Source organism: Hyperolius riggenbachi, chromosome 10, assembly GCF_040937935.1.
Source record: "Hyperolius riggenbachi isolate aHypRig1 chromosome 10, aHypRig1.pri, whole genome shotgun sequence".
Classification (NCBI taxonomy): Eukaryota; Metazoa; Chordata; class Amphibia; order Anura; family Hyperoliidae; genus Hyperolius; species Hyperolius riggenbachi.
In genome coordinates, this window is record NC_090655.1 from 86,542,639 (window position 1) to 86,566,983 (window position 24,345).

At 42.4% G+C, this 24,345-nt stretch overlaps 1 protein-coding gene across 36 annotated transcripts in view; it reads left to right on the forward strand.

Moving 5' to 3' along the window:
- ANK3 (ankyrin 3) overlaps window positions 1-24,345 on the forward strand; it is an 825,851-nt gene that overhangs the window by 552,896 nt on the left and 248,610 nt on the right. For 21 of the 36 annotated variants that reach the window (XM_068258457.1, XM_068258458.1, XM_068258461.1 and 18 more), the window contains 3 exons: window positions 1,678-1,776; window positions 3,283-3,468; window positions 17,211-17,309. In XM_068258457.1, the coding sequence (XP_068114558.1) occupies window positions 1,678-1,776; window positions 3,283-3,468; window positions 17,211-17,309 (384 nt within the window). Of the gene's footprint in view, window positions 1-1,677; window positions 1,777-3,282; window positions 3,469-9,622; window positions 9,647-17,210; window positions 17,310-24,345 lie in introns of all 36 variants that reach the window. The other 15 variants (XM_068258465.1, XM_068258464.1, XM_068258476.1 and 12 more) reach the window with 1 other exon arrangement.

The following is a 24,345-nucleotide window of genomic DNA, read 5'->3' on the forward strand; positions in this document are numbered from 1 at the left end:
GTTGTCAAAATGGAGGATCTTGGTTTCCAAAAGAGACCGCAGTATCTTTTGCAACAATTCACCTGGTTACAGTTCCCTACTTAGGATTGGTCTTTTCTCTACCTATGCCAGTCAGCATGCATTCAAACACTTCATGCTGTAGAACCTGAAGTTTCAAGCAGAAGTAATTCCGGTTTTTAACCTTGAAATAGAGGGAAGACATGCATGCACATAATTCAGTCTGTTTCTCCAGGTAACTGCACCACTCACAGTATTGGCCCCTATGCCAGCACACTATGTGCTGGCATAGGGGCAAGAGAGCTACAGCCCACAACCAGACCACAATGGCTGCTAAGACGTATCCGCAAAAAAGGGTAACTGTGCTCATCCTGCTGGCATTTAAATAATAAGAAACAGGTCAATTTACATGCAAGCAATCATTAAACACATGCTGACAACCTGCTGGAACCCTGACAGTAGAGAACAGTTCTAAAGTTAGAACTGCAACAAGGTAAATTGGCTGAGTACAGAATATACTGCAGTCTTTTTGGGGGGAAGCAGATCCTCTATTTTGACAGCTATTTATTATTCTCCCAGCTTGTTGCATATGTTTGTATGTGTTTTGAGTGCAGAGGGTTAATGATTGCTATCCAAAAGCTTCACACATGGGAAGTAAAAGCTATAATGTTCGAAGATATGTTGTGTATGATACTTGCTAAAGGTATTTGCAACCTTCAAGTAGAAATATACATTTGAAACGAGTATATACATTTTTGGTACACTGTTTTTATCACACCAGATTTACTGGCACAGTTTAGATCCAGCGCCAGCATTAACATTGTGTTGTGGTAATTAGTGCCTGATCTACATGGAATCCACCTAGCTGAGACACTAATTACCCCACCTGTGCAGGGGCGTAGCAATAGGGGGTGCAGAGGTAGCGACCGCATCTGGGCCCTTGGGCCAGAGGGGCCCTGAAGGGCCCTCTCTCAACTACAGTATTAGCTCTCTATTGGTCCTGTGCTCATAAAAATCACTTCTAAAGATACTTTGAATAGTGGTAATCATTAACAAGCTGTTCCTCATCCCATTCTAACACCTCTGACACTGTAGTTGCCATTGGCAGGGTTTGGTGCGCTGTATTAATTGTTCTGTATAGAGTGCTTGGGGGGCCCCATTGTAAAACTTGCATCGGGGCCCACAGCTCCTTAGCTACGCCACTGCACCTGTGCATAGAGGTTGCCTGCAGAACATGCACCGTTGTGGAGTCACGAGGACAGGTTTGAGAAACACTGCTTTACACCCATAACAAGTACAGGAACAAAAACACCTCTTCTAAAGAATGAACCCCTTTATCAGAGGGAGTAAAGCAGTAGTTGCCCCCCCCCCCCCCCCTTCTGTTGATATGTGTCGAGAGGTACTTTAGATAATATCACCCACGTCAGTGTGTACTTGGTAAATGCCATGAAGTACAAAGGGGTCCATTCTGAAATGATGAAAAACACAGCTATAATTATTGTTACTTGTTGCATTATTGCAAGTGGCTACTGGTAATATGATATATTCACTTTTGAACGCATTGAAAGACGTGGGGATCTCTTTTTATTTACTTTGCCCTTTTTCAATCTTTAGGAAGAAGGAATGTGTTGATTCACTTAAAAAATGAAAATAACTGATGTGCACTTTTCCCATTTTCAGAATGGCTTCACACCGCTGTACATGGCTGCCCAGGAAAACCACTTGGATGTCGTTAAGTTCTTGTTGGATAATGGGGCAAGTCAAAGTCTGGCCACCGAGGTAAGAGTCAGGTACACTTTTGTAGAAAACTTCAAGAATGGTTTAATACAGGGCAACAGGACTGTTGCCCTGTGTTATAAGCAAAACATTTGGGTTGTTGAATCGGAACTGTAAAGGTGGGTACACACATCAGATAAGTCTTTGGAAAATGAAAGATCACAGACCAATTTTACCCCCCCCCCCATGTAGTATGAGAGCCATACCTACACAGTCTATTCTATTAAGCTGAACTCCCCATCAGATGCAAATTGTTGCAAGATGCTGCACACAAAGATGCTGTACACATGCAACAGATCAGTATCTGCAAAAGATCTGTTCCTGCAAAAGATCCATTCCTGCAAAATGCACTCATAGTCTATGATATCTGCAGATCTCATACACACCTTGTTTAACAGACCTTCAACTGCAGATCAGATCCACCAGGATGGATTTTCAGATCTGCAGATGATTGTCTGACCTGCAGGTGAATGTCTGTTAAACAAGGTGTGTATCTGCAGATATCATAGACTATGAGTGCATTTTGCAGGAATGGATCTTTTGCAGGAATTGATCTGTTGCATGTGTACAGCATCTTTGTGTGCAGCATCTTGCAACAATTTGCATCTGATGGGGAGTTCAGCTCAATAGAATAGACTATGTAGAGTATGCTCTCATACTACATGGAAGGGGGTAAAATTGATCTGTGATCTTTCATTTTCCAAAGACTTTTATCTGATGTGTGTACCCACCTTAAGGTGGAAATTAATTCACCACCAATGTGATGCTGATGGAATGTTTGTGAGGGAAAACTCTGTTCTCATAGGGGAAAAAGTCATGCAGCCAAGGGAAATCCAGCTGAAAAGGCGAACCCCCTCTCACTTTCTAGGCCTAATTAAAATGCCACCTACTGATGCATAGCCTTGTGGGTAATGACATCACATGCTGCTCATTCCTGATTTGTATATGTTTGATATTAAAGGCTCAATATCTCAGCACTCAAAGCTCCTACACACTGAGGATAGGGAAGGCCCCCCCTTCCCCGAACTACATGTGTGCAAAATTGCAGCCCCACAGCCCTGCTGGTTCCTGAGATAGGGTATATCAAAGTTATCGTTTGAAAATTGGTGGGGGTGCAATTTGGCACAGAGGTAGTTTGAATGGTCCCCTCCCTACCCTCAGAATTGGAGTGTGTAGGAGCTATGAGTGCAGTTGGAGCAGCTTCCTAGCTCGGGAAGAACCAATCTCTAATATGCCCTGGATGGTCTCTGGATCATGTGACTAATTCCAAAGCATATATATCTGTTGAATCGCTGCATCAAATATGTCACAGTCCTTTACTCACATTTACTTGCAAGGAGAGGTTCAGGAGGGTGAGCTAGGGCATTCTAATTCTTTGTATGCTGTTGCTAAGGACCATTCTCAGTTGTCGTCCTTTACATCTGTTTGAATATGGTCAGGTGCGGTTGGACCCCAAACCTCGGAGCTGTGTTGCCTAATACTGCCTAATGAAATCTTTTCCTCCCGCAGGATGGCTTCACCCCGCTAGCAGTGGCTTTACAACAAGGCCATGATCAGGTGGTTTCTTTGCTCCTGGAAAATGACACAAAAGGAAAAGTCCGCCTTCCAGCCCTCCACATAGCCGCACGGAAGGATGACACAAAAGCCGCAGCACTGCTTCTACAAAATGACCACAATGCTGATGTGGAGTCCAAGGTTTGTCATCGTGACCTAGTCATAGCCGTATTCTGCATGCTGTAATACAAGCCAGTGTCTTTTAGCAAAGCATATATAGGAAGGCATTGCTACCCCTCCCCCCCCGTTCTAAATATCACTGCCCCTGCTTTAAGAACATCCTATCCTGGTTTTATTTATCTCTCCTATTCTTGTATTCCGTTATTTTCTAATGGGCACATATATTTTTAATTTGCCATTTAAGTTTTGTACTTTCTCTTTAGGCTGAGCATGCGCCAGCAACTGACCTCACATGAATGTATGCACTGCTACTATGCAATGAACTCTATAGGGCATAACACTGATAGGCACAGAGTTGAATTCACATCCAAAGAATCTATAGGCACAGAATTTCTAGTGTCTTAAAGGGAACCCAAAGTGAGAGGGATATGGAGGCCGACATATTTATTTCCATGAATTGCCTGGCTGTCCTGCTGATCCACTGCCTCCAATAGTTTTAGCCATAGACCGTGACAGAGCAGGGTCATCCACCAGGCAACCTAGTAGGCAGGTGCTTGGGGACTAGTGGGTGAAAAGGGGCCCATCTGTCACCTTGTTTGACCTCTCTCCACTTCACCTTACCAAAAGCACCACAAGGGGCCCAAAATCTACCATAATTAATCTTTGGACCCTGAACAAGCATGTAGAACACGTTTCTGACAAAAATCTGACAAGATTAGCTGCGTGCTTGTTTCAGGTGTGTGATCTAGACTTTATTGCAGCCAAATAAATTAGCAGGATTGCCAGGTAACTGCTATTGCCTAAAATGAAATAACTATGGCAGCCCCATATGCTTCTCACCTCTGGCTCCTTTTAATCTTTTCCAATCCATACACACCATGCCTTAAGCCACACCCATTACACACCTGGCACTCTAGATCTGCATACATACAGTACATACAGACAACTGTGCATGAGCCCTAATGATGGGAATACACGGTACGTTTCTGAGCCATTAAGATGGCTCGATCGATAATTTCCGACATGTCTGATCTCCCGCCGGATCGATTCCACGTTCGATTTCGCATAGGGAACAATGGGAAAAGATAAGGAAAACGAAAGGAAGATAAGAGAATTGGGTGCGAAATCGAGCGCGGAAAACGATTTGGCGCGAAATCGAGCATTGAAAACGTACCGTGTATTCCCAGCATAATTCTCTGCAGACTGCTAAATGTCCCTCTCCCCAGCAGTTACCCCTATAACAGTGACACCTCCATTCTCTGTGGTGTCTATAGGCACATTCTTGTATTTGTCTTATGGGAAATCCATATGAGGCATCTTTACTATACCTACTTATTATTGTATCTGTGGACAGTCACAGCCACAATCACACAGATCAGTCTTGGTCTATAAGCCCAAGTGTATTTTTTTTCCTGCTAAGAGCCCATTGTTCCTCTAAAATAAAAGTCCTGTCACGATATACCTTCATAGGATAGAATGCTGCACAATTTTATCACTACACAGCAGAGCCCACTGCATCCCACTGTAAGTAATGTCACAAATTCCAGTGTGGTTTTTGGGGTATATAATAACCAATGGTTACGATAGTATTTAAAGGAGAACTGTAAAGAGTGGGCTATAGAGGCTGCCATATTTATTTCCTTGTAAACAATACCATTTGCCTGGCAGCTCTGCTGATCTATTTGGCTGCAGTAGTGTTTGAATAGCACCAGAAACAAGCATGCACCTTATCTTGGCAGATCTGACAATAATGTCAGAAACACCTGATCTGCTGCATGCTTGTTCAGTGTGTATGGCTAAAAGTATTAGTGGCAGGGGATCCGCAGGAAAGCCAGGCCACTGGTATTGCTTAAAAGGAAATAAATATGTCAGCCTCCATAGCCCTCTTGCTTCAGTTGTCCTTTAATAAACCACTCTGCATTAGCCAGGTCATTTAAAGGGATTCTGAAGCAATTTTAAAAACAAAAAAACAGATACTTACCTAGGGAGAGGGAAGGTGCTGGGTCCTATAGAGTCGTCCCATTCTCCTCACGGTCCCCGCGTTCCCCAGGCTCCCCCTTTATCAGTCCACGACCAATGGGTCATAGACTGCTCTCTTCCACTTTGGTTGGGCTTCGGAAACACTCAGGCTCCCGAAGACAGGCGGCTCTGTACTGCGCACAAGTGCACTCTTTATTACTTACGCGTGCGCAGTACAGAGCCGCCTGTCTTCAGGAGGACTCTGGCTCCAAAAGACTTCCAAAGGCTCCTGTGGCATGAAATTTTAACGGAGAAGCCTGCAGGGGAACAAGGGGACCGTGAGAAGAACAGAAAGGCTATATTGCAGTGTTCCCCAACCCTGTCCACAAGACCCGGCACCAACACTGCATATTTTGTATAAGTCCACAGAGGTAGTTGATCAGCTCTGCTGAGACACTAATTACCAGGGATGCTCACCGAGGTTAATCATGAGTAATCACGACTGATTACTCGTGATTCAAATAAGGGTTAATTGCTGCCGGTGCGTGACTGAGTGCGGCGGGGTTAATTACCCATAATGCCGCTGTCTGCCCTGCGTGTCAACGAGATTGCAAGCGTCCTATTAGTGGCGTTGCAAGCCTCGCTATGGCGCACTTCCTCCTTCCGGCTTGAAGGAGGAAGTGCAACATAACGATGCTATTAATCAGTCGTGATTACTCGTGATTAACGTCGGTGAGCATCCCTGGTAATTACCCCACCTGTGATTGTGTGTGGTTTCCTGCAAAACATGCACTGTTGATGGGCCCTGAGGACAGGGTTGGGGAACTCTGCTGTATAGGACCCGGAGCCTTATCTCCATAGGTACTAAACTATGGAGAGGGAAGGCATAATATTGCTTATGTTAGACTTCATATTTTATGAGGGCTTGGTTTTTGGTTTATATACAATTTATTAAGAAGCTGATATTTTAACTACTGATTTACAGATGTTGTTTCTGCAACAGATAGTGAATATGTTACTTTATTTTGGAAGTGCCTTACAGGTGAAACTCGGAAAATCTGAATAGCGTGCTGAAGTCCATTTATTTCTGTAATTCAACTTAAAAGGTGAAACTACTATATGGAATAGACTGATAACAAGTAAAGTGAGATATTTTAAAGGGACTCTAAAGTGAAAATAAACTTATGATATAATGATTTGTATGTGTAGTACATCTAAGAAATAAAACATTAGCAGCAGAGATATGAGTCTATTATTGTTTCCAGTACAGGAAGAGTTAAGAAACTCCAGTTGTTATTTATGCGAAAGAGCTTATTTGAGCTCCACGACTTTCAAAGTCGCAGATAGCTCTGTCTTCTGAAGCTTATTATCTCAAGTGTCTGTCACTGTATTTTGTGTTTTTCTGCAAAGGAAAGTTCAAACATTCGCTAACCTGCTCTGTGAAATCATTTAGAATGCTGAGTGTAGTGTGTAAACTGCAAATATTAGAGAATGATGCAGTGTTATAAAAAAAAAAAAAGATATAACGGAAAATAAAAATATGAGACTATTTTCTTTGCTATTAATGTTCTATTAATTATGCGTACTACACATACAATTCATTATATCATAATTTTTTTCCGCTTCGGTGTCTCTTTAAGCCTTTTATTTGTTATAATTTTGATGATTATGGCTTACAGCTTATGAAAACCTCAAAATCTCAGACCATTAGAATATTGTGAAAAGGTTCAATATTCTAGGCTCAGCGTGTCAGACTCTAATCAGCTAATTAATGCAAATCACCTGCAAACGGTTCCTATTTCATATATTAGTTTCACCTTTTAAGTTTAATTACTGAAATAAATGGACTGTTGCACAATATTCTAATTTTTCGAGTTTCACCCGTATTTGTTTTTTAAATGCAGCTTTAGGCTGCTTTCACATCTGGACGATGCGTTTTATGCGACGTTAAGGTGGCACAACGTGCCCCTAACACAACGCATGGTGATGTTGAAGTTGTACGTTATATAGAGCCGCATTATGCGTCCCTTGGTGCGCCGTTTTCGTTCCATACTGATAGAACGAAAACGGCTTATTCGTCAAATTTAAAAAAAAAAAAAACATTACTGAGCATGTGCAAACATTCTAACGCAGCTAAATACGAGTATAACGCACAGCATGCTGCACTTTCATTTAACATGCAGCCTTATACTCCAACGCAAGGTGTGCACTGTGAACAGCCCATTGATTTTTCATTGCTGTGAGTTGTTCTGCGTTACGGGCTGCTGTAACGTGCGACTTTAACGTCCTGATGTGAAAGCAGCCTTAGGGTAGATGAATTTACTTTTACTGTTGGCTTTTATAGTGGAGATGGTTGGTATTAATATCCCAGGATTTCAGTAGTAGAATTCCTTGCCATAGCTGGTGAAAACAACTGCACCACCTTTATCTAGGTTTGCGAATAAAAGCATTTAAGCTGCTGTTTTTGCTTGAATCATGAATGTGATTGCAGTCTTTGAAATTGGATGCAAACACGTGGGCCCTTCTGTAGACCAAAACCAATAAAAAAAATAAATGACTCTTAACTGTTCATTTACACTGAAATGTACAGCACTACATAATGTAACTGCAGGCACATCAGCTTCAGAATGTATTAGGTCAGCAAAAAAGCTCCCACCTTGCAGGTTATAAGCTGATCGCTGTCTGTTGTTTCATAGCTGATCGGCACATTCTATCCCTCCCTAGATATATGTTATTATATTCTTGCTAGATGCAGAATATACACAATAGAAGCTTACATGCAAATTGGGCACCGGAGAAATTTGGACACCGGAAATAGCCGCTAGTAGAATATCAATAACAGTTCTGATACTATAATATTGTAAAGTGGTAATTTTATTAGTAAAATATCAGTAAATTTTACTGTGGCTAAACTTAACCCTATTCTCAAACAAGCCCCCTCCAACGATGCCTTACCGTAACTGATCTCACCCCCATTCCCACAGATACCTAACCCTAACGGACCCCACCCAGGATGCCTAATATGATTTCACTATCGATATTGAAAGAAACTCTTTACAAGGGTATTTATTTGATACTGTCTTGTAGTGCCATTGCTCAGCCTTCCTTGTCCCTTGTACTGGGTTACCTGGTATGAAGATATGTTCTTCATCAGGGACGTATGCCTATTTGCTCTTACCATTTGTATTTTGCTCAGTTTTTAAGAACTCTGGCTGATATTTGCCCACAGCATACCTCTGCATACTACTTCTCCATTCTGATGACTAGGAAGTCGTACATAAATCCACCCCCCTCAATCTCTAATGTTAACGGCATTCAGTTTTGCACTGGGAGGAGTTTCCCCTGGGCCCGAGGGTCATTACAGAGTGCAGGGGACTTGCCATGGACCATCAAATGACAGTCCCATAATTAGTCTCTTATCCTTGCTGTGTTACACCAGAACATAATGTCCACATTTTTAATTTAGGACAGAATGGGAATGTTTTTACCCATTACATTATCTGTTTTTGTGATGTCAGATGTTTTTGTTTCTTCCCTTCTGGGGCAAATTTAGCCATAGTTGGATTTGATTTGCCTTTCTCTAGCCCTCAACCGTTAAGTTGTGAAATATTGAACTTGATGAATATGTGTCTTTTTCAGCCTAATTAACCATGGAAATGTTTTCCAGTGAGAAATAACCAATGTTTTATGTAACTTGCATGCTAAAGCATGCCCAATCACCTGCTAATACCATGTGATATTCAATCATCAGACTGTTAAAGGGAACCTGAAGTGAGAAGTATATGGAGGTTGCCATATTTACTTCCTTTTAAACAATACCAGTTGCCTGGCAGCCCTGCTGATCCGTTTGGCTGCAGCAGTATCTGAATCACACCAGAAACAAGCATGCAGCTAATCTTGACAGTTCTCGTAATATTGTCAGAAACACCTGATCTGCTGCATGCTTGTTCAGGGTCTATGACTAAAAGCATTAGAGGCAGAGGATCAGCAGGATAGCCAGGCAACTGGTATTGCTTATAAGGAAATAAATATGGCAGCTCATATATCCCTCTCACTTCAGTTGTCCTTTAACTCCCCCACGCGACCCCCATGTGCCTGCCTTGTGGTCATCCTATGTCCCATACAGTAATCATGATCCTTTATCATCCATGTCATCAGTGGTGGACTAACCATTCATTCTTTTCCCCCCTCTTTGCTTCCCAATGTGTAAACGTAGCTGGTGGTGAATAGGACAACAGAGGTAGATATGTACACACAGTCACCTGCTCATACATTAGCACTGCTGCTGCATTCTCTTCCTCTTTTCTTGTGTTGCCTCCCGCGTAGATATTGATTTGCTTTAGAATATTAGGTAGCATGTGTAACAGGAGGCGATCATGTACACGGGCTGTCTGCGGCTGAGCATTGCAAACCAATAGAATATTGACTCCACGTCACGTCGTGTCTGTGACTTACTTTTTAAATGTTTAATCAGCATTCACCCAAAGCGGCAGACAGTCCAGGCACTCTGCTTCCTAGACTGGTTTCCTTAGGCTTGTCTGCATGACACTTGCACTTACCTGGTGTCAGCAAACCAACGACCTGAATCTTGAAGACCTTCAGTGATGAAGCCTTTAAAAGCTAGCATGGCTATAGTATCTGCTCTTTACAGATTGCATTTAGTTCAGATGGATTGAAGGTTTGTCTGCATGTGTTTAGTTTACAAAGTTACAGATCCTTATTGTGGCGTTATTTCACTTAATCATGATTGAAGAAGATGGCAAATGTTACTGGTGTATTAGATCTCATTTTTATCCAGGCTATAGAATAATGAACGTGTGGCAAAGGGCTTCAGCCAATTTATACAGTATCCTCATCAGTACTTGTTTGTAATGCTTTCTAATAAATACTAAACTACTTGCAGTGTTCCCCAACCCTGTCCTCAAGGCCCACCAACAGTGCATGTTTTGTGGAAATCCACACAGGTAATCAGCTCTGCTGAGACACTAATTACCCCACCTGTGCATGTTTGTGGTTTTCTGCAAAACATGTAGGGCCCATTTCAACTAGGAGCGGTGTGATGCGGCTATATAGCCGCATCCCACTGCGGGTGTCCTGAAACAAATGAACGGCAATGGAATAGTTTCTACTGCGTGCATGTTGTGCGGAGCGATCAGAGAATCTGCAGCATGCTGCTGATTATTGCACGACCGCAGCCACGACCCATCACTTCAATTGACTCCCGCATTGGGAGATGCAGAAGTGACGCGGGCGCCAGCGGAAGTGATGCGAGGTAGCCGCATTCACATCACTATCCTCGTGGAAACGGGCCCATACTGTTGGTGGGCCTTGAGGATAGGGTTGGGGAACTCTGACTTAACCCCCAGAGACCCAGTGTTGTAATACTACAACATAACATTTAAGCTACAAAAGGCTGCAAAAATAAACCCACCCACATTTTCTACTTTTTAAAACCTCATGTACATTACTAATAGGTCCTCTTGTTCAGTTCTGCAACACTATTGGATGGTGGAATGTGTAAAAAGGCCTGTTTATCTGGCCATGAAGTCATACAATCCGGGTGCCTATTTGAGTCTCTGGGGGAAGGGAACTTGGCAGGGTGAAGAAAGGGGTATGACCATTACAATAATATTCCAGTTGCCTGGATGTTATCCTAATCTAGGGTTTAACCTATCTGGCAGTATAATGATATAAAAATGAGACACCGAGAGCCCAATATAGTGTAGTATGTACTGGAAATGTAGGTGTGAGAGGGTAAATATAATGTTATACTCACAAGTCAGGGTTACCATCCAGGCAACCACTATATAGGCAGGTGGGGAGTATTAGACCTGTCCCCGCTCAGGAATCAGAAGTTGCTCTCTGTAGATCGGAAGAAAGGGGCCAAATTCCCTCCACCACGGGTGGATACGATTATTGTACAGTTGTACAGAGGCACCAGTAGTTTGTACAACTGTACAATACTCCCTGGCAGTATGATTATATCCGGATGTTAGGGTCTAAAAGCTATGCAATTTTATCATAAGCTTTTAGACCCTAAAACCAGGAAAAAAAATAGATGGCTAGATAGATCTGTGGCAGCCCTGCACATTACTCACCTGCACTGGATCCAGCGGTACCCCTATAGTGAGATTGCTGTAGTCATGTGACAAACGGAATCCCAAGGGATTGAGAGCCTCCGAGGACTGGAAGAAGAAAGGCTGCCAGCGGCTGGATCTTGGGGGATTTGAGCTAGAAATGCTGCCATGCTGCGCTGTCTCCATATCTTCCAGCGGCTACCCTGAGTCAGGCTCGGGATTACCACTCCTGGCTTCTTTTTTCCCCCCTGAACCTGACTCAGGGTTACCACCAAGGAGGTTAACAACATATTATACTCCCTCCTCTCAAACATACACACCCCCCCCCCCCCCCCCCTCTCCAATGGTTACCAACACAATTAGGAGTTTTGTCTGTCAAGAATGCCTAACAAGTTGCCACCTTGACTCCCCTCCCACAACTCTACCTGCTCTGAAGGGGCAGCACCTGTATGAGGAAGGGTAAGAATTTGTGGCCCTACTTAGACAAGGGCCTCCCGGTGACTGTAGGGTCTACTCCTCCTATAGTTATGCCTCTGATATTAATCTTTTGAATTTAGTGGCATCACTAATAAAGTACGGTATTAATACCACTGGCATCCATAGCTTTAAAATTATCCTTAGAGGGAAATGTTACACTTAGCTCTTCTCTAAGGCTCCTGGTGAGTCCTGAACTTGCACTCCTAGCATATTGAAGGTCTCTTCTCCCACTGCACCACAGAAGTAAAGGGAGCTTCCCTGCAGTCTGAGGGAACTTCATTTGGACAATCATAGCATCAGTACTGGTCAACTATGAGAAAGGTAAAGGCGCGTACACACGCCTGATTCCTTCAAGCGACGGGTCGTCAGACCGGCCCGCGGGGCAGCCGTTCTGCCGACAGCTTCCCTGTGTGTACAGTCTGTCGGCAGGCTGATAAGGCTGATTTTGACCAAACATATTTCCACCAGCGATCTAGAGAGAATCTGGCCATTTGGAAGAGTGTGATATGTAGAGGAAACAGGTTATTTTCAGAACAGTATCAAAGACAATAGTGTTATCCTTAGATTAAACATAAAGCCAGGACAACTTGGTGATGATATAAAAGGTTTGTACCGTAGGTGGTGTGTGGTTACAGTTGCATAACCAGGATTTCATTTACCTTTTGTCATTACCATAATTTAATATGACCCAGGTATGGGATCCTACATTTTGTTGCCTAATAGCAGCCAATGTTTAAAAGTACTCTGGTTTGCTGGACCTGTCCGGCTCTATAGTGCTCTCCTACCTTAGTAAATCAGGGCCATGGTCTCTATAGCCTCACAGCTACTAGATAGTCCACTTACATCAATAAAGGCTGCAGGGGGAAAAAAAAGCTTAGTCTCTGCTGCAGTGCAAGCATAATATAACAGAGCATAGCCAATGGCAGGCTCACACTGGGAGAGGAGGGGAGCCACACTACTCCACGTTTTCCCTGACCTCATTCAATATTCTGATAGGGCAGCACAAACAAATCAGACACAAATGCAGCAACAAAGGCCACTGCTTCGCAACACATTCAGTTTGATCAGGGAGGTAAGTAAAGTCTTAAAGTGGCACACCTTTCCACTGGCATTTTGGCTGCATGAGCTGGGTGGCTAGCCAACACCACCAGACCAAACGTGAAAAAGTAGTAAGTCCGGTCAGCACACCAGGTTTATTTCAAAAGTGTAAAGCTTATGAGTTTAATACTTCAGCAGTCCACAAAGACAAAGCTGACAATTGTTTTGGGGTCCCCTTCCTCAAAGCACAATGTAGACAGGTAGATGGGAACAGAGACGTGGGCTTTCTGGGAGAAATCGCATGTCACTGTACATCGCAGTCTGAATGCGTTCTGGAAAACAATTCGGGACTTGTTTAGTGAAAATGGTCACTTACTATATATATAATAGGTCTATAACACAGCTGTATGACATTTATAATCTTACATCACCAGTTTACAGTCACACAAACTTTCCTAATCTGAACATCTTGAATTAAGCTACGTACACACATGCGACAACGATCGTTCGTTGTCAACGACGAACGAACTTTTAATTGATGAAAGAACAACCTAAGTAAAGTTAGTTTTAAAAGGTGTGTAACGATCAGATCGTTAGAACGAATGTTACATCTCGTAAAAGTAACTATTGCGCCTGCGCGTAAAAATGAAAAGTTCCATGGAGAAATAGTGAAATGCGCATGTCAAGCCTAGTACGAACAATCGTTTCCAACGATGTACTACTTTTGCAAACGATCGTCGTTGGGAAAAATCCACCAAGGTAAATCATTCGTTTTGAACGATCTAGCTCGTCCGTCGTTAGACTTCATGGTCGTTGGCTGCTTTTTTTCAAACGATCGTCGTTTGAAAGGATCGGGGAACGATCGTTTCAAACGACTATAGTCGCATGTGTGTATGCACCACCTTTAGGCTGTTGAGCTTTGTATGCTCGCATATGGGAAGTATGGCAAAGGGCCAGAAGTTTGGATCCTTGTTCTAATCATTAATGCACAGAATATTTCTGTAACATGCAGCTCAAGCAGTTTGGGATACGCTACTTTTATGAGCTTTTTACTTTGGGGTTATAGGTTCTTAAAACTGTAACTAAAGAGAGGCTAGTAGATTGTGTTTTAGTTTTATTTAATCTGTTTAAATGCAATGTTGGTAAAATGAGGAACACATGAAGGTTCAGTCATGTTAGTTGCAAGCAAGGACAGCTTATACTTGTGTAATACTCAGCAACTTTATCAATAAGATTTCCCTGACTGCTGTCTGCCGTGGTAGTCCCAAAGGTTAATTTTTTTCTTGGTTCGGGGCTGTGTACGGTATCAGTTTTAGGGTTCTGGGTAGATATAAGCCACTAGCTATATGGTAGTAAATATGTGCTAACCTGCAAAGCACAACATGTTGCAATAAATATTAAAGTACCTGGCTGGCTCATGTACTCTATTACCTGCTGAGATGGCAGTCCTCTATTTAACTTTTTTAACAATGCATACATCTGAAACGGTGAACTAGGGATTTTAGGCTTAGAGTTCATGTGTAACATCATAGTTTTGGGTTTAATCATTACTGCACCATGAGATCGTGAATGTCCATAATAAAAATTAACATAATAAAAATTAACTTCTTATTATTGATTTATATAGTGCCTGAATTTTCTGTGGCGCTGTACAGCAGAATATAAGGTGTAACCTTATAATATAAACAATACAAAAGTTAACAATACTAGACAATAGTGCTGTTTACAATTCCTCTGTACAAAAAAGTAAAAAATAGAAAAAGTCGAAGATCGACAACAGCAGTAGAAACTTCCAAGTTTTTTGTTTTATTGGGAGTTTGTTTCTTAGAACAAAGCGCTTCACCAAGGAATGGCGCAAACAGAAGTACATATGCCTTTCCTATATCCATGGCTTCTGTGTAAGAGCTGGGGGTCCACTAGCGGTGCTTTTTTTTAGCAGTACCTAGAAAAGCACTGCAGCAGTGAAACCCAATGGGGGTGGTTCCATAGCAGTGTTGCAATCGTGGAGCAAGCACAAAAATGCTGCCTGCATATTTTTTTCCTGCGATCCCAGAGCAATTGCATTCAAGGCAATTAGGAGCAAGTTGCTCTGGGAATTGCACCTAAATTCGCAGTATTTTGCAATTCTAAGAATGCGGCCACTAGCGGGCACCAGCAGTAACAGGCAGCTATACCAGCAACACATATCGGGGAACATACTTTTTGTAATGTCAAGTTTACGCATAGGCTTCACAGGCCATGGTCTGGACTGGCAGGTCTGCCATAGTGGTATCCAGTTGCTGCATGTTATTATTTTTTTATTGCCATCTGGACATCCCAGCTACTTGATTGGTGCACCATGTTACTGTCTGTGTCAGTATTTATACTAAACTACTAGTAGCACAATAAATTAGTTTCTAGATGATATTCTATTTGTTTCCTCACCCTACTCCACCAGTGGTCTAGTCATATATGTGTAGGCTTCAAACATGCAGACTATTGCTTCCAATCTGCACCCATCCATCTGTTCTGAAAGAGCACAAATAATATGCTTAAAGCTAGCTTTAGCTAGAGTACATGTTGGTTGCTGTGTTGCAGGCAAACGTGTAAGGGGGAGGGGGGGGGGGGCATATGTTCCTGGGAGCAACTCTCTGGCTACCTAAAGAGGGGGGATCTCTGGATACCTAAAGGGGGTGGGTCTCTAAATGACCACATCTATTTTTTCAGGGTGGGTGGGGGGCCAAAAGCATGTTTGTCCCAAGGCACTCAGAGCCCTAGCTACGCCTCGGGTTGCAGGCAAGGAACAAATAAGGGGCCTATTTATGAAGTGCAAATAGTCTGTGCGACAGATGAAGTGCCATTATTTGGTAAAATGAACATCACTTTTTGTTTTCAACATTACAGAAGTGGCAATCTGCTAAAGATTAACACTTTTTCAGCCGGATCACCAGTTTTGCCACAGTCTACACTTCACTGTTATTTAATGGTACTGCCGATTACTGTTTCTATAATATGTCAGTCAGGCTGATCGCCACTTTTAAGGAGACCATGCTCTTTGCATGAGAAACGGAACACAGTAGTGTTTTGTCAGAAACCGTTAGCCACTTTTTCTGCAAATAGCTTTTTCAGAAAGTAACGGTAAGTACTGCAGCTGCTATGAACCTCAATATACTCTTTATCGCCACTTTTCAAATCGCCTTTTGAAACTATTAGTTCTAGCCACAACGGTTCTTAGTTACTCCACTCAAACAAACGGACCTACTGATTATAACTTTGAGGTAATTTGATGTTTTGTTTTTTTATACATATTTTTATTGCCAGGGAAAAGAGCCAGTTCCCATTTTTATAAAAAAATAAAAAAGATTTTGAAAAAGATTTTTTTTCTTTTTTTATTTCTGTTCAGCATTTTCGATTATTTCACTGGCAAGTTTTAGAAGACCCGGTATAGCTGGAGACTGAAATAATGATTAGAGCTTTCAGGCACAGCATGTCTAGTCACCCCCATGTCCGTAGCCAGGAATGTTGCATTCTAGAATGAGGTCAATGCAGCAGAAAGAATTACGTATCGGTTAATGCTAATGTTTGTGTGCGTGTGCATATTTATTTGGAATGTGTATTATGCATTTTGCTTGTGTGAGATTGCCTACTATAAAGGGATAGTATACTGGTCTTGTGTTTGTTTGACTCAATATTTTAGTTTAAGAATGTAGGTAGACATGAAATATTGAACTTGAATGTTTCACATTTACTCCGTATATCCAGCAGGTGGTGTCATGGTCCTGCAAACCACTACATTCAACCTTTCTTTTTCCCTCCATTTAGAGAGAAAAAAACATTCAACACAAATTTTGAGCTTACCCTTATGTGCCGAAAAACAACACAATTCAGTTGTTTGGCCTTCTCTCCACAAACACCACGAAGTATATTCTTCTTCCTTGTTCTAGGCAGCAAAGTCTGGGGACATGATTTATTTGGTTATACCTGTACTTAATTTTCAAGCTGCCTGCTCCTTAGGAGCATTGATAGCTGGGATCATACAACCTGCTTCACACATTTGGTACATCTGAAACATTGATATTCAGTATTTAGTTTTTACTAGTGTATAAAAAAATTAAGGAAAGATGAATAAAAAAAACTGATATGAAACAAAAAACAAAAATCACTATACTTTCCCTTAACGCATTAAGTTCTGCTGTCTGCTAACATGACCTTTCTCTTGTTTAATCATTCCAGAGTGGCTTTACGCCCCTTCACATAGCCGCCCATTATGGGAACATCAACGTGGCCACCCTTCTTCTCAGTCGAGGTGCAGCTGTGGACTTCACTGCCAGAGTAAGTCAAGGATCTACCATCAGACAATCTGCCTTGCCAAATGAAATGCTTGTTAATATTATAACAGAAGTTTAGATACTATACTCAAAAGAGTTTATAAATGAGATGTAGAGTTCGTATAGCATGTAAGGTAATGACCTCTGAAATGTATTGTTCAAGTAACTCCATGGCTTGATTGCAGAGATTTTCCTGCTTGTTTGTATGCTGCAGTAGCCTGTTTATTGCTCAGGAGTGAATCCATACAGTATCATTTTTGCTCAAAGGACCACTATCACAAAAAAATTTAAAATTTTAAACACTTTTACTTAGAAGAAGTAAATTGCTTCCAGATAAAATGTACTTAAAATTACTTTTCTCCCATGTTGCTGTCACTTGCAAAACTTTGACAGATCTGACAGGATTTGGACTAGTCCATCTCTTCATGGGATATTCTCAATATCTCCTATATTCTTTACAAAAGCCCTCTGGGGAAAGTATATATACAAAAATGCCATCCAGCCTCTCTGCTGGCTTGCGAAATATTTTGGCAGTTGGGCTGAGCAGTAAATAAGTGCTTTTGCAAATAATGAGAAACTTGAGAATCCTCCATGAGGAGATGGACTAGTCTAAAACCTTTCAAATCTGTCAGATTTTTACACTCTATTGAAAATGACAGCATTGTAGGAAAAAACTAATTTATAGTGCATCTTACTCTGAAAAAAATATACGTTTTATACATATGTATCTTAAAGTGTACCAGGGCTGACCTAAAATGAAGATTTAATACTCACCCGCGACTTCCACCTGCAGCATAAATCCGTCGCGTAAATATGTGATATTTGTGTAGTGTTGTTAAACGACTTCCACCGGAAGAAACAGTTCAAATCAGATGCAACACTTAAAGGACTGCACAAAAATATGAAAATTAAAGTAAACCATAGCTGACCTAAAATGAAGATTTGATACTCACCCGCGACTTCCACCTGCAGCATAAACCCGTCTGAGTCCCACGCCGTCCTCCCGCGGTCTGCCATTCAGCTGCGATCAGCCCAAGTGATAGGCTCAGTCGGGCCAAGTCTGGGTCTACTGCGCATGCGTGGAACTCCCGCGCATGCGCAGTAGACCCGGACTGATGCAATTGAGCCTATCACCGGGGCTGATCGCAGATAAATGGCAGACCCCGGGAGGACGGCGTGGGACTCAGACGGGTTTATGCTGCAGGTGGAAGTCGCAGGTGAGTATCAAATCTTCATTTTAGGTCAGCTCTGGTTTACTTTAATTTTCATAATTTTTGTGCAGCCCTTTAAGTGTTGCATCTGATTTGAACTGTTTCTTCCGGTGGAATTCGTTTAACAACACTACACAAATATCACCTATTTAGAAAGAGCTGTGAGTTCATAAACATTGTTACATTACATATTTATTATGGTGAAGATTTCCTGAACGGAGTGTACTGGGTTCCAGGAAAGAGATGTTATACCTGTACATGTAGCAGCCTCCGATGGAAATCATTAAAAAGATGTCCATGTGGAATGTTAATTTGCTATTTAAATGGAGCCTGGTACCAGTGTGACAGACGGATGATGAGATGAGAGGACCGCACTGGGCAGAGTGGAAGCACTATTGATCGTCTGAACAAGGCATGTTGGCTGTAATGCTTAAGAAGCTTTACAAGTGATTGACATGGAAAGCAAAGGTTTTGCATTAAGAGTTCCTTCGTGACTGGTAAAAATAGTTGGTAGATCAGTTTGCTGAAGTAAAGTATTGTACACACACTTAGTTAAACTTGGTCAAGACTGCCATGAATAGTGGTAGATAAATTATAGCTGTTGATGAGATGTGTAAGTGGGTGTCAACAGAAAGCAAGGGGTAAAGATATATGGACATGAGAGAGAGATGAGTTTAGGGTTTGATATACTCAGGTTGTTGAGGGCATTGTCAGACGAAGAAGGCAACAGAAATCTGGATATCGGGCTTCAGAGCTGCAACTTCTGGGAGCAGCGCTACAACCACAAGGGGGCTTCATGACTACACTGGACCAAGCTTCTTTCTATTTCTTCCACTGAGGCATTTCAACCTCCCTGAGCAGAGGAGTGTGTGTGTGTGTGTGGGGGGGGGGGGGGGGGGGGGAGGTTGTTAAATATCTCCTGGCAGATGTGCCATGGGACCATAGGGCTTGCCACAGAGAAGCAGGTAGGCATCAAAGATTTGATGGGAGGCCAGATGGTTTGAACCAGTCAGGGGATATTTCTTATTCTCAATATTCTGTGCCTGGCTATAAACAACACAGGGAAACCTATATACTGATCTTGTCCTGATTTTGTTTTCTGTTTTATGGGCCCACCACTGCTAAAGCTTTGATTGCTTCTCACATCATTCTAGCACCTGACTATCCACTTGTCACACAGTGAATATCCTGCTGCCCCTTGTTCTTACATTGTAGCTTTACTCTGCCTCCTCTCCCTATCGCTTTGTATGTATGCTGAGGTTAGTCCAGCACATTTCTAGATCTTTCTAGTTCAGTGCTTCCTGTCACTTGCTGGTTGCTTCAGTTTTCATGACTGACTGATCTATATTTTAACACCGCACCTCAGGAATTGCTGATTTTGATCCTTTCTATAAATTTTTTGGGGATTAAACCTTGCAACTTTACAGAATATTTTTTTTCTGTAGAATTAAGATGATTTTAAAAAAAATGAATTTGAGCTTATGACTTGCAGACAGTGAGACATTATAGTCAGTGGTGTAGCTAAGAAGCTGTGGGCCCCGGTGCAAGTTTAGCATTGCCCCCCCCCCCCCCAAGCACTCTATACATAACAGTTGATACGGCGCACCATAACCAATCAAGGACAACCCCAGTGTCAGAGGTGCAAGAAGGGGATGGGAAACTGTGTGTTAATGATCGCTGCTATTCAAATCATCTATAGAAGTGATTATTACCAGCACAGGACCAATAGAGAGCTAATACTGTGTTTGAGGGGTGGGCCCCTCTAGCCCAAGGGCCCCGATGCGGTCGCTACCTCGGCACCCACTATTGCTATGCCACTGATTATAGTCTGGTAATTATCTACAATATTATTTTTTTTAAGTTTTGGCTGTATCATTTCATAACTCTTGAAGGAATCAAAGAAAGAAGTAGCCACACACACACGCACGCGCGCGCACGCACGCACGCACGCACGCACACACACACGCACACACACACGCACTCGCACTCACTCACTCACTTCAGACCTAAATAATAGGCTAAATGCAGTGACCCACCGATAGTCCGAGCCCCCGCGTAATGTGCACATTAGAAGTATGCCGCAAAACATGGCTACCTTTCCTTGCTCCATCTTGAGTGCTTGTGTATCCCCATCAGCTTTGTAAGTCGCTGCTAAAGCTCCACATTCACTGTCATGTGACCACAGCAGGCCTGGGAGACACAAGGAGTGTTAGCTATGGTTCTGGGTATGCTTCCAGTGTGTGCTATGCATAGGGCTGTCCTGCACATATTATATCACCCACGGATAAGCCGACCCCCCATTTTAGCCCAATGAAAAGGTCAGCTTATCCCTGGTAATATGCTATTTTTTTTTAAACCAAGGGTGCTCTCCTCACAATCTCTTGTAACCCATTGTCCCCTATTCAGGCTGTTGTTCCCCAGGGAAATTAGACCCTACAAGCAAGGGGTCTACTCCCTGCATGATACCAGCCCACATAGTCCATAAAATTAGTTGGTACTCTGCAAAAGCCCTTATCTCTTTTTAGAGCAAACTTGTTCAATGTTTTAGACAATGGACTTATCCTCACCACTAGTACCCAAGAGGTGGTGGAGATAATTACCTGATTGTGGAAGTAGGCCCTCACGGTATGTGTTTTAGGATCTGTAAACACTCTATAATAATGATTATGGAATCGGGTTATTCAGAGGGAGAAGTGTTCACTCTGTTGTCAGACGGTAAGCACAGTTAGCACATGTTCTTTTAAGGTGCAAAAGTAACCATTTACCACATTACCCTGGTCTTTAGTGAGTCTGGTGAATGGTGCCAACCTAGCTGGAGATCCTGTGATGTGACCAGGCTGCATCACTCAGAAAAGATGAATGTGTCACAGGCAATTACTCCATGACAGACCTTGGGGGGTACTTTGGCCAGAGAGACGTTGAGGAAAAGTCTCTGCAATCTGTGAGCTAGATATAATTACAGTATTGTGAGATTACTGAGACCTCCACTCGGTGGTCTTTGATTTTTCTTCCCCTGTAAGTTTTTAGCATTTGGTCTTGCATGCCATTTTATTGGTTTAGATTAGAAGATTGCTTGGGAAGGCTGTGATTTTCTGAAGCTTTTAATCTCAACATTTACATCCACGCAAGCAACTTTTGGTAGTGATGAAATATCTGTGAAATCTCTCTAAACAGGAAGCAAGTTTCCAGGGTCTGGGTCACTTTGGGGGCTAGGACAAAGCACAGTATGCATTAAGTAGAGCAGAAGTAACTCACCTGAAAGGCTCTATTCTGCAATGCAGCTGGTTTGACTGCATTAAAGTTTAACTGGAAAAAAAATACTTTCTAGTGACGCTGTACTGATTTCAAGTATGTATCGGCCCTTTCCTTTCACTTCTTTACTGCATCTATAAAGAAAGCCAAGCAAAGGATGGCCTAGTTTTTTTTGGGATGCCATTCCATACTCTTCCAGAGGGATTTTCTGCGTTGCTATTTGTGCGGTTATAAATGGATTTTGAATTTTGGATAAACAATGCTGTGAACATACTGCATAACTTTATCTACTGTTCCCAGGTTTGCACATCTGCTTTCCTGCTTTGTTCATATGGTAAATGGTGCACATCTACCAACTTCAGTAAAGCTGAAATACCTGAAATTACTGGTCATGTAATCATTTTTTTAAATTAGATGTATAGAACTGCTATAGGACTATCAAGCAGACTGCAGGATGAACTCTTCCCTTTTTTCGGTCTTTATTAATTCCCTCCACCAGGTTGCTGTGTCAGTCCACTTGTTGGTGGTTGTATTACGGGACTTAAAAGCAAGCGGATCTGTCTTTGCAAAACTGTAAGCTGTAATGCATTCTGAAGACAATGAATGGACTTGAGACTTGTAATTTCTATATAAGAAAAATTGATAGGATAATAATTGGAAAATTACCAAACATCTTTGAAAAAGATAATTTATTTTCTGGGCACACAACTGTAGACTAATTCTTAAAGAGGAACTGTCGCAAAAATGTAAACATTTAAAACGCATACAAATAAGAAGTACATTTCTTCCAGAGTAATATGAGCCATAAATGACCTTTCTCCTATGTTGCTGTCACTTGCAGCAGGTAGTAGAAATCTGACATTACCAACAGGTTTTGGGTTAGTCCATCTCTTCATGGGGGATTCTCATCATGGCCTTTATGATTTATAAACACATTCCCTGAAAAAGATTTATATAAAGACTAGTAAAAAGGCCCGCCTGTTAAAAAACGGGTGCTAGGTCACAGCCGCTACCAACCGCAATGCGCGCACATACGCGTCCCGCTTGCTCGTTCCCCACCACTGTCTGCAGTATATGCACACCGGTAGCTGCTTGCTTGTCAGTTGGAAAAAGCTGTTATTTCCCACAATGCAATGAGAACCTCTGTGAACCACACACAGCAAACTGTCAGATCCGGCCCTGTGTCCTAACTGCCCTGGCTGCACACATGCTCAGTACAAAAAAGCCAGGGACACAACCATTCAGTTGATGACGCAGGGACACTTGCATGTTATTGTATAGGATGCTGTCCAGCCTCCCTTGTCTCTGCACACGTTTTTGGCAGTTGGACGGAGTAATTGCCATTCACTAAGTGCTTTTAAAAATAAAGAAGAACCTAAGAACCCTCTAAGAAAAGATGAGCTAGTCCAAAATCTGTCGGTAATGTCAGATTTCGATTACTTACTGTAAGTAACGGCAACATAGGAGAAAAGTAATTTATGACTCATTTAACTCTGGAGGAAACTTCTTATTTGTATATGTTAACATGTATTTAAAATTTTAAGAATTTTGTGACAGAGGTCTTCAAAGAGGCACTGTAGTGACATGGTAGAATGCAGTCAATTATTCAGGACACCCATTTGTATGGTACCGGTAATTTTTCTGGTTTTAGCATCAGAAATATTTTCAGTATCTATATCTTTCTGTACATTGGTATGTAACCCCGCTCTCCCAATGATGCTTATGGCCCATACTCACGAGGGACTTTTGTCGCCTCAACACGCGGCGCGCGCGTGTTGCGGCGACAGGTCGCCCGTGAGTATGGGCCGTCGCACGCGCGCGCGCCCCCGAACTGTCGCCCGTCGCTATGTCGCCATGCGATTGAAACTTTCAATCGCATGGCGACAGTCGCCGCTGCCCCCCCGCCGCAACTGTCGCTAGTCCGCGTGAGTACGCGGACTAGCGACAGCAACCTCCATTGAGGTTCACAGACCTTCCGGTGAGCTTCCGGCGGGGGGAGGAGGAACGTCAGCGACAGCTTCCGCCTTGCCGCTGGTCCCTCTTCCGCATGTGTACGCGGAGGGACCTGGCGAGAAGCTGTCGCCGGCCTGTCGCCCACACGCTCACGTGTGCTGGCGACAGGCGAGTTTTGCAGCCCGTGAGTACGGGCCTTTAGACTAGACTGTTTAGTTATGCAAATTATTTCCTCCAGAGCCTTCTGGGAGGCTAAGCATATTTCCGATTGGCTTTAGAACTCTCCATAAACAAACATTCTGCAGAAATCACTTGACAGGACTAAAGATGTCGCTACCTGTGATACATTTCAGAATGTAAATCGAAGTGAAAAAAGATTTTACAATTGACAAACACTGACTAAATAGTTTATATGACTATTGTAAAAAAAAGCAGTTTTATTTATTACATTGTTTTCACTAAATCTCATAAATAAATAGTTTTTTGAAGGTGAATTGCCGTAACATATGTTCATGGTTTAACCGTAAGTTTATTTGAATAGAGCCCTTTACTCCTCCTGTGTGTGGGATCCTTCACCTGAGGATGCTTATTTAGACCCCTTACTGTTGAATGTTGAATTGCAGA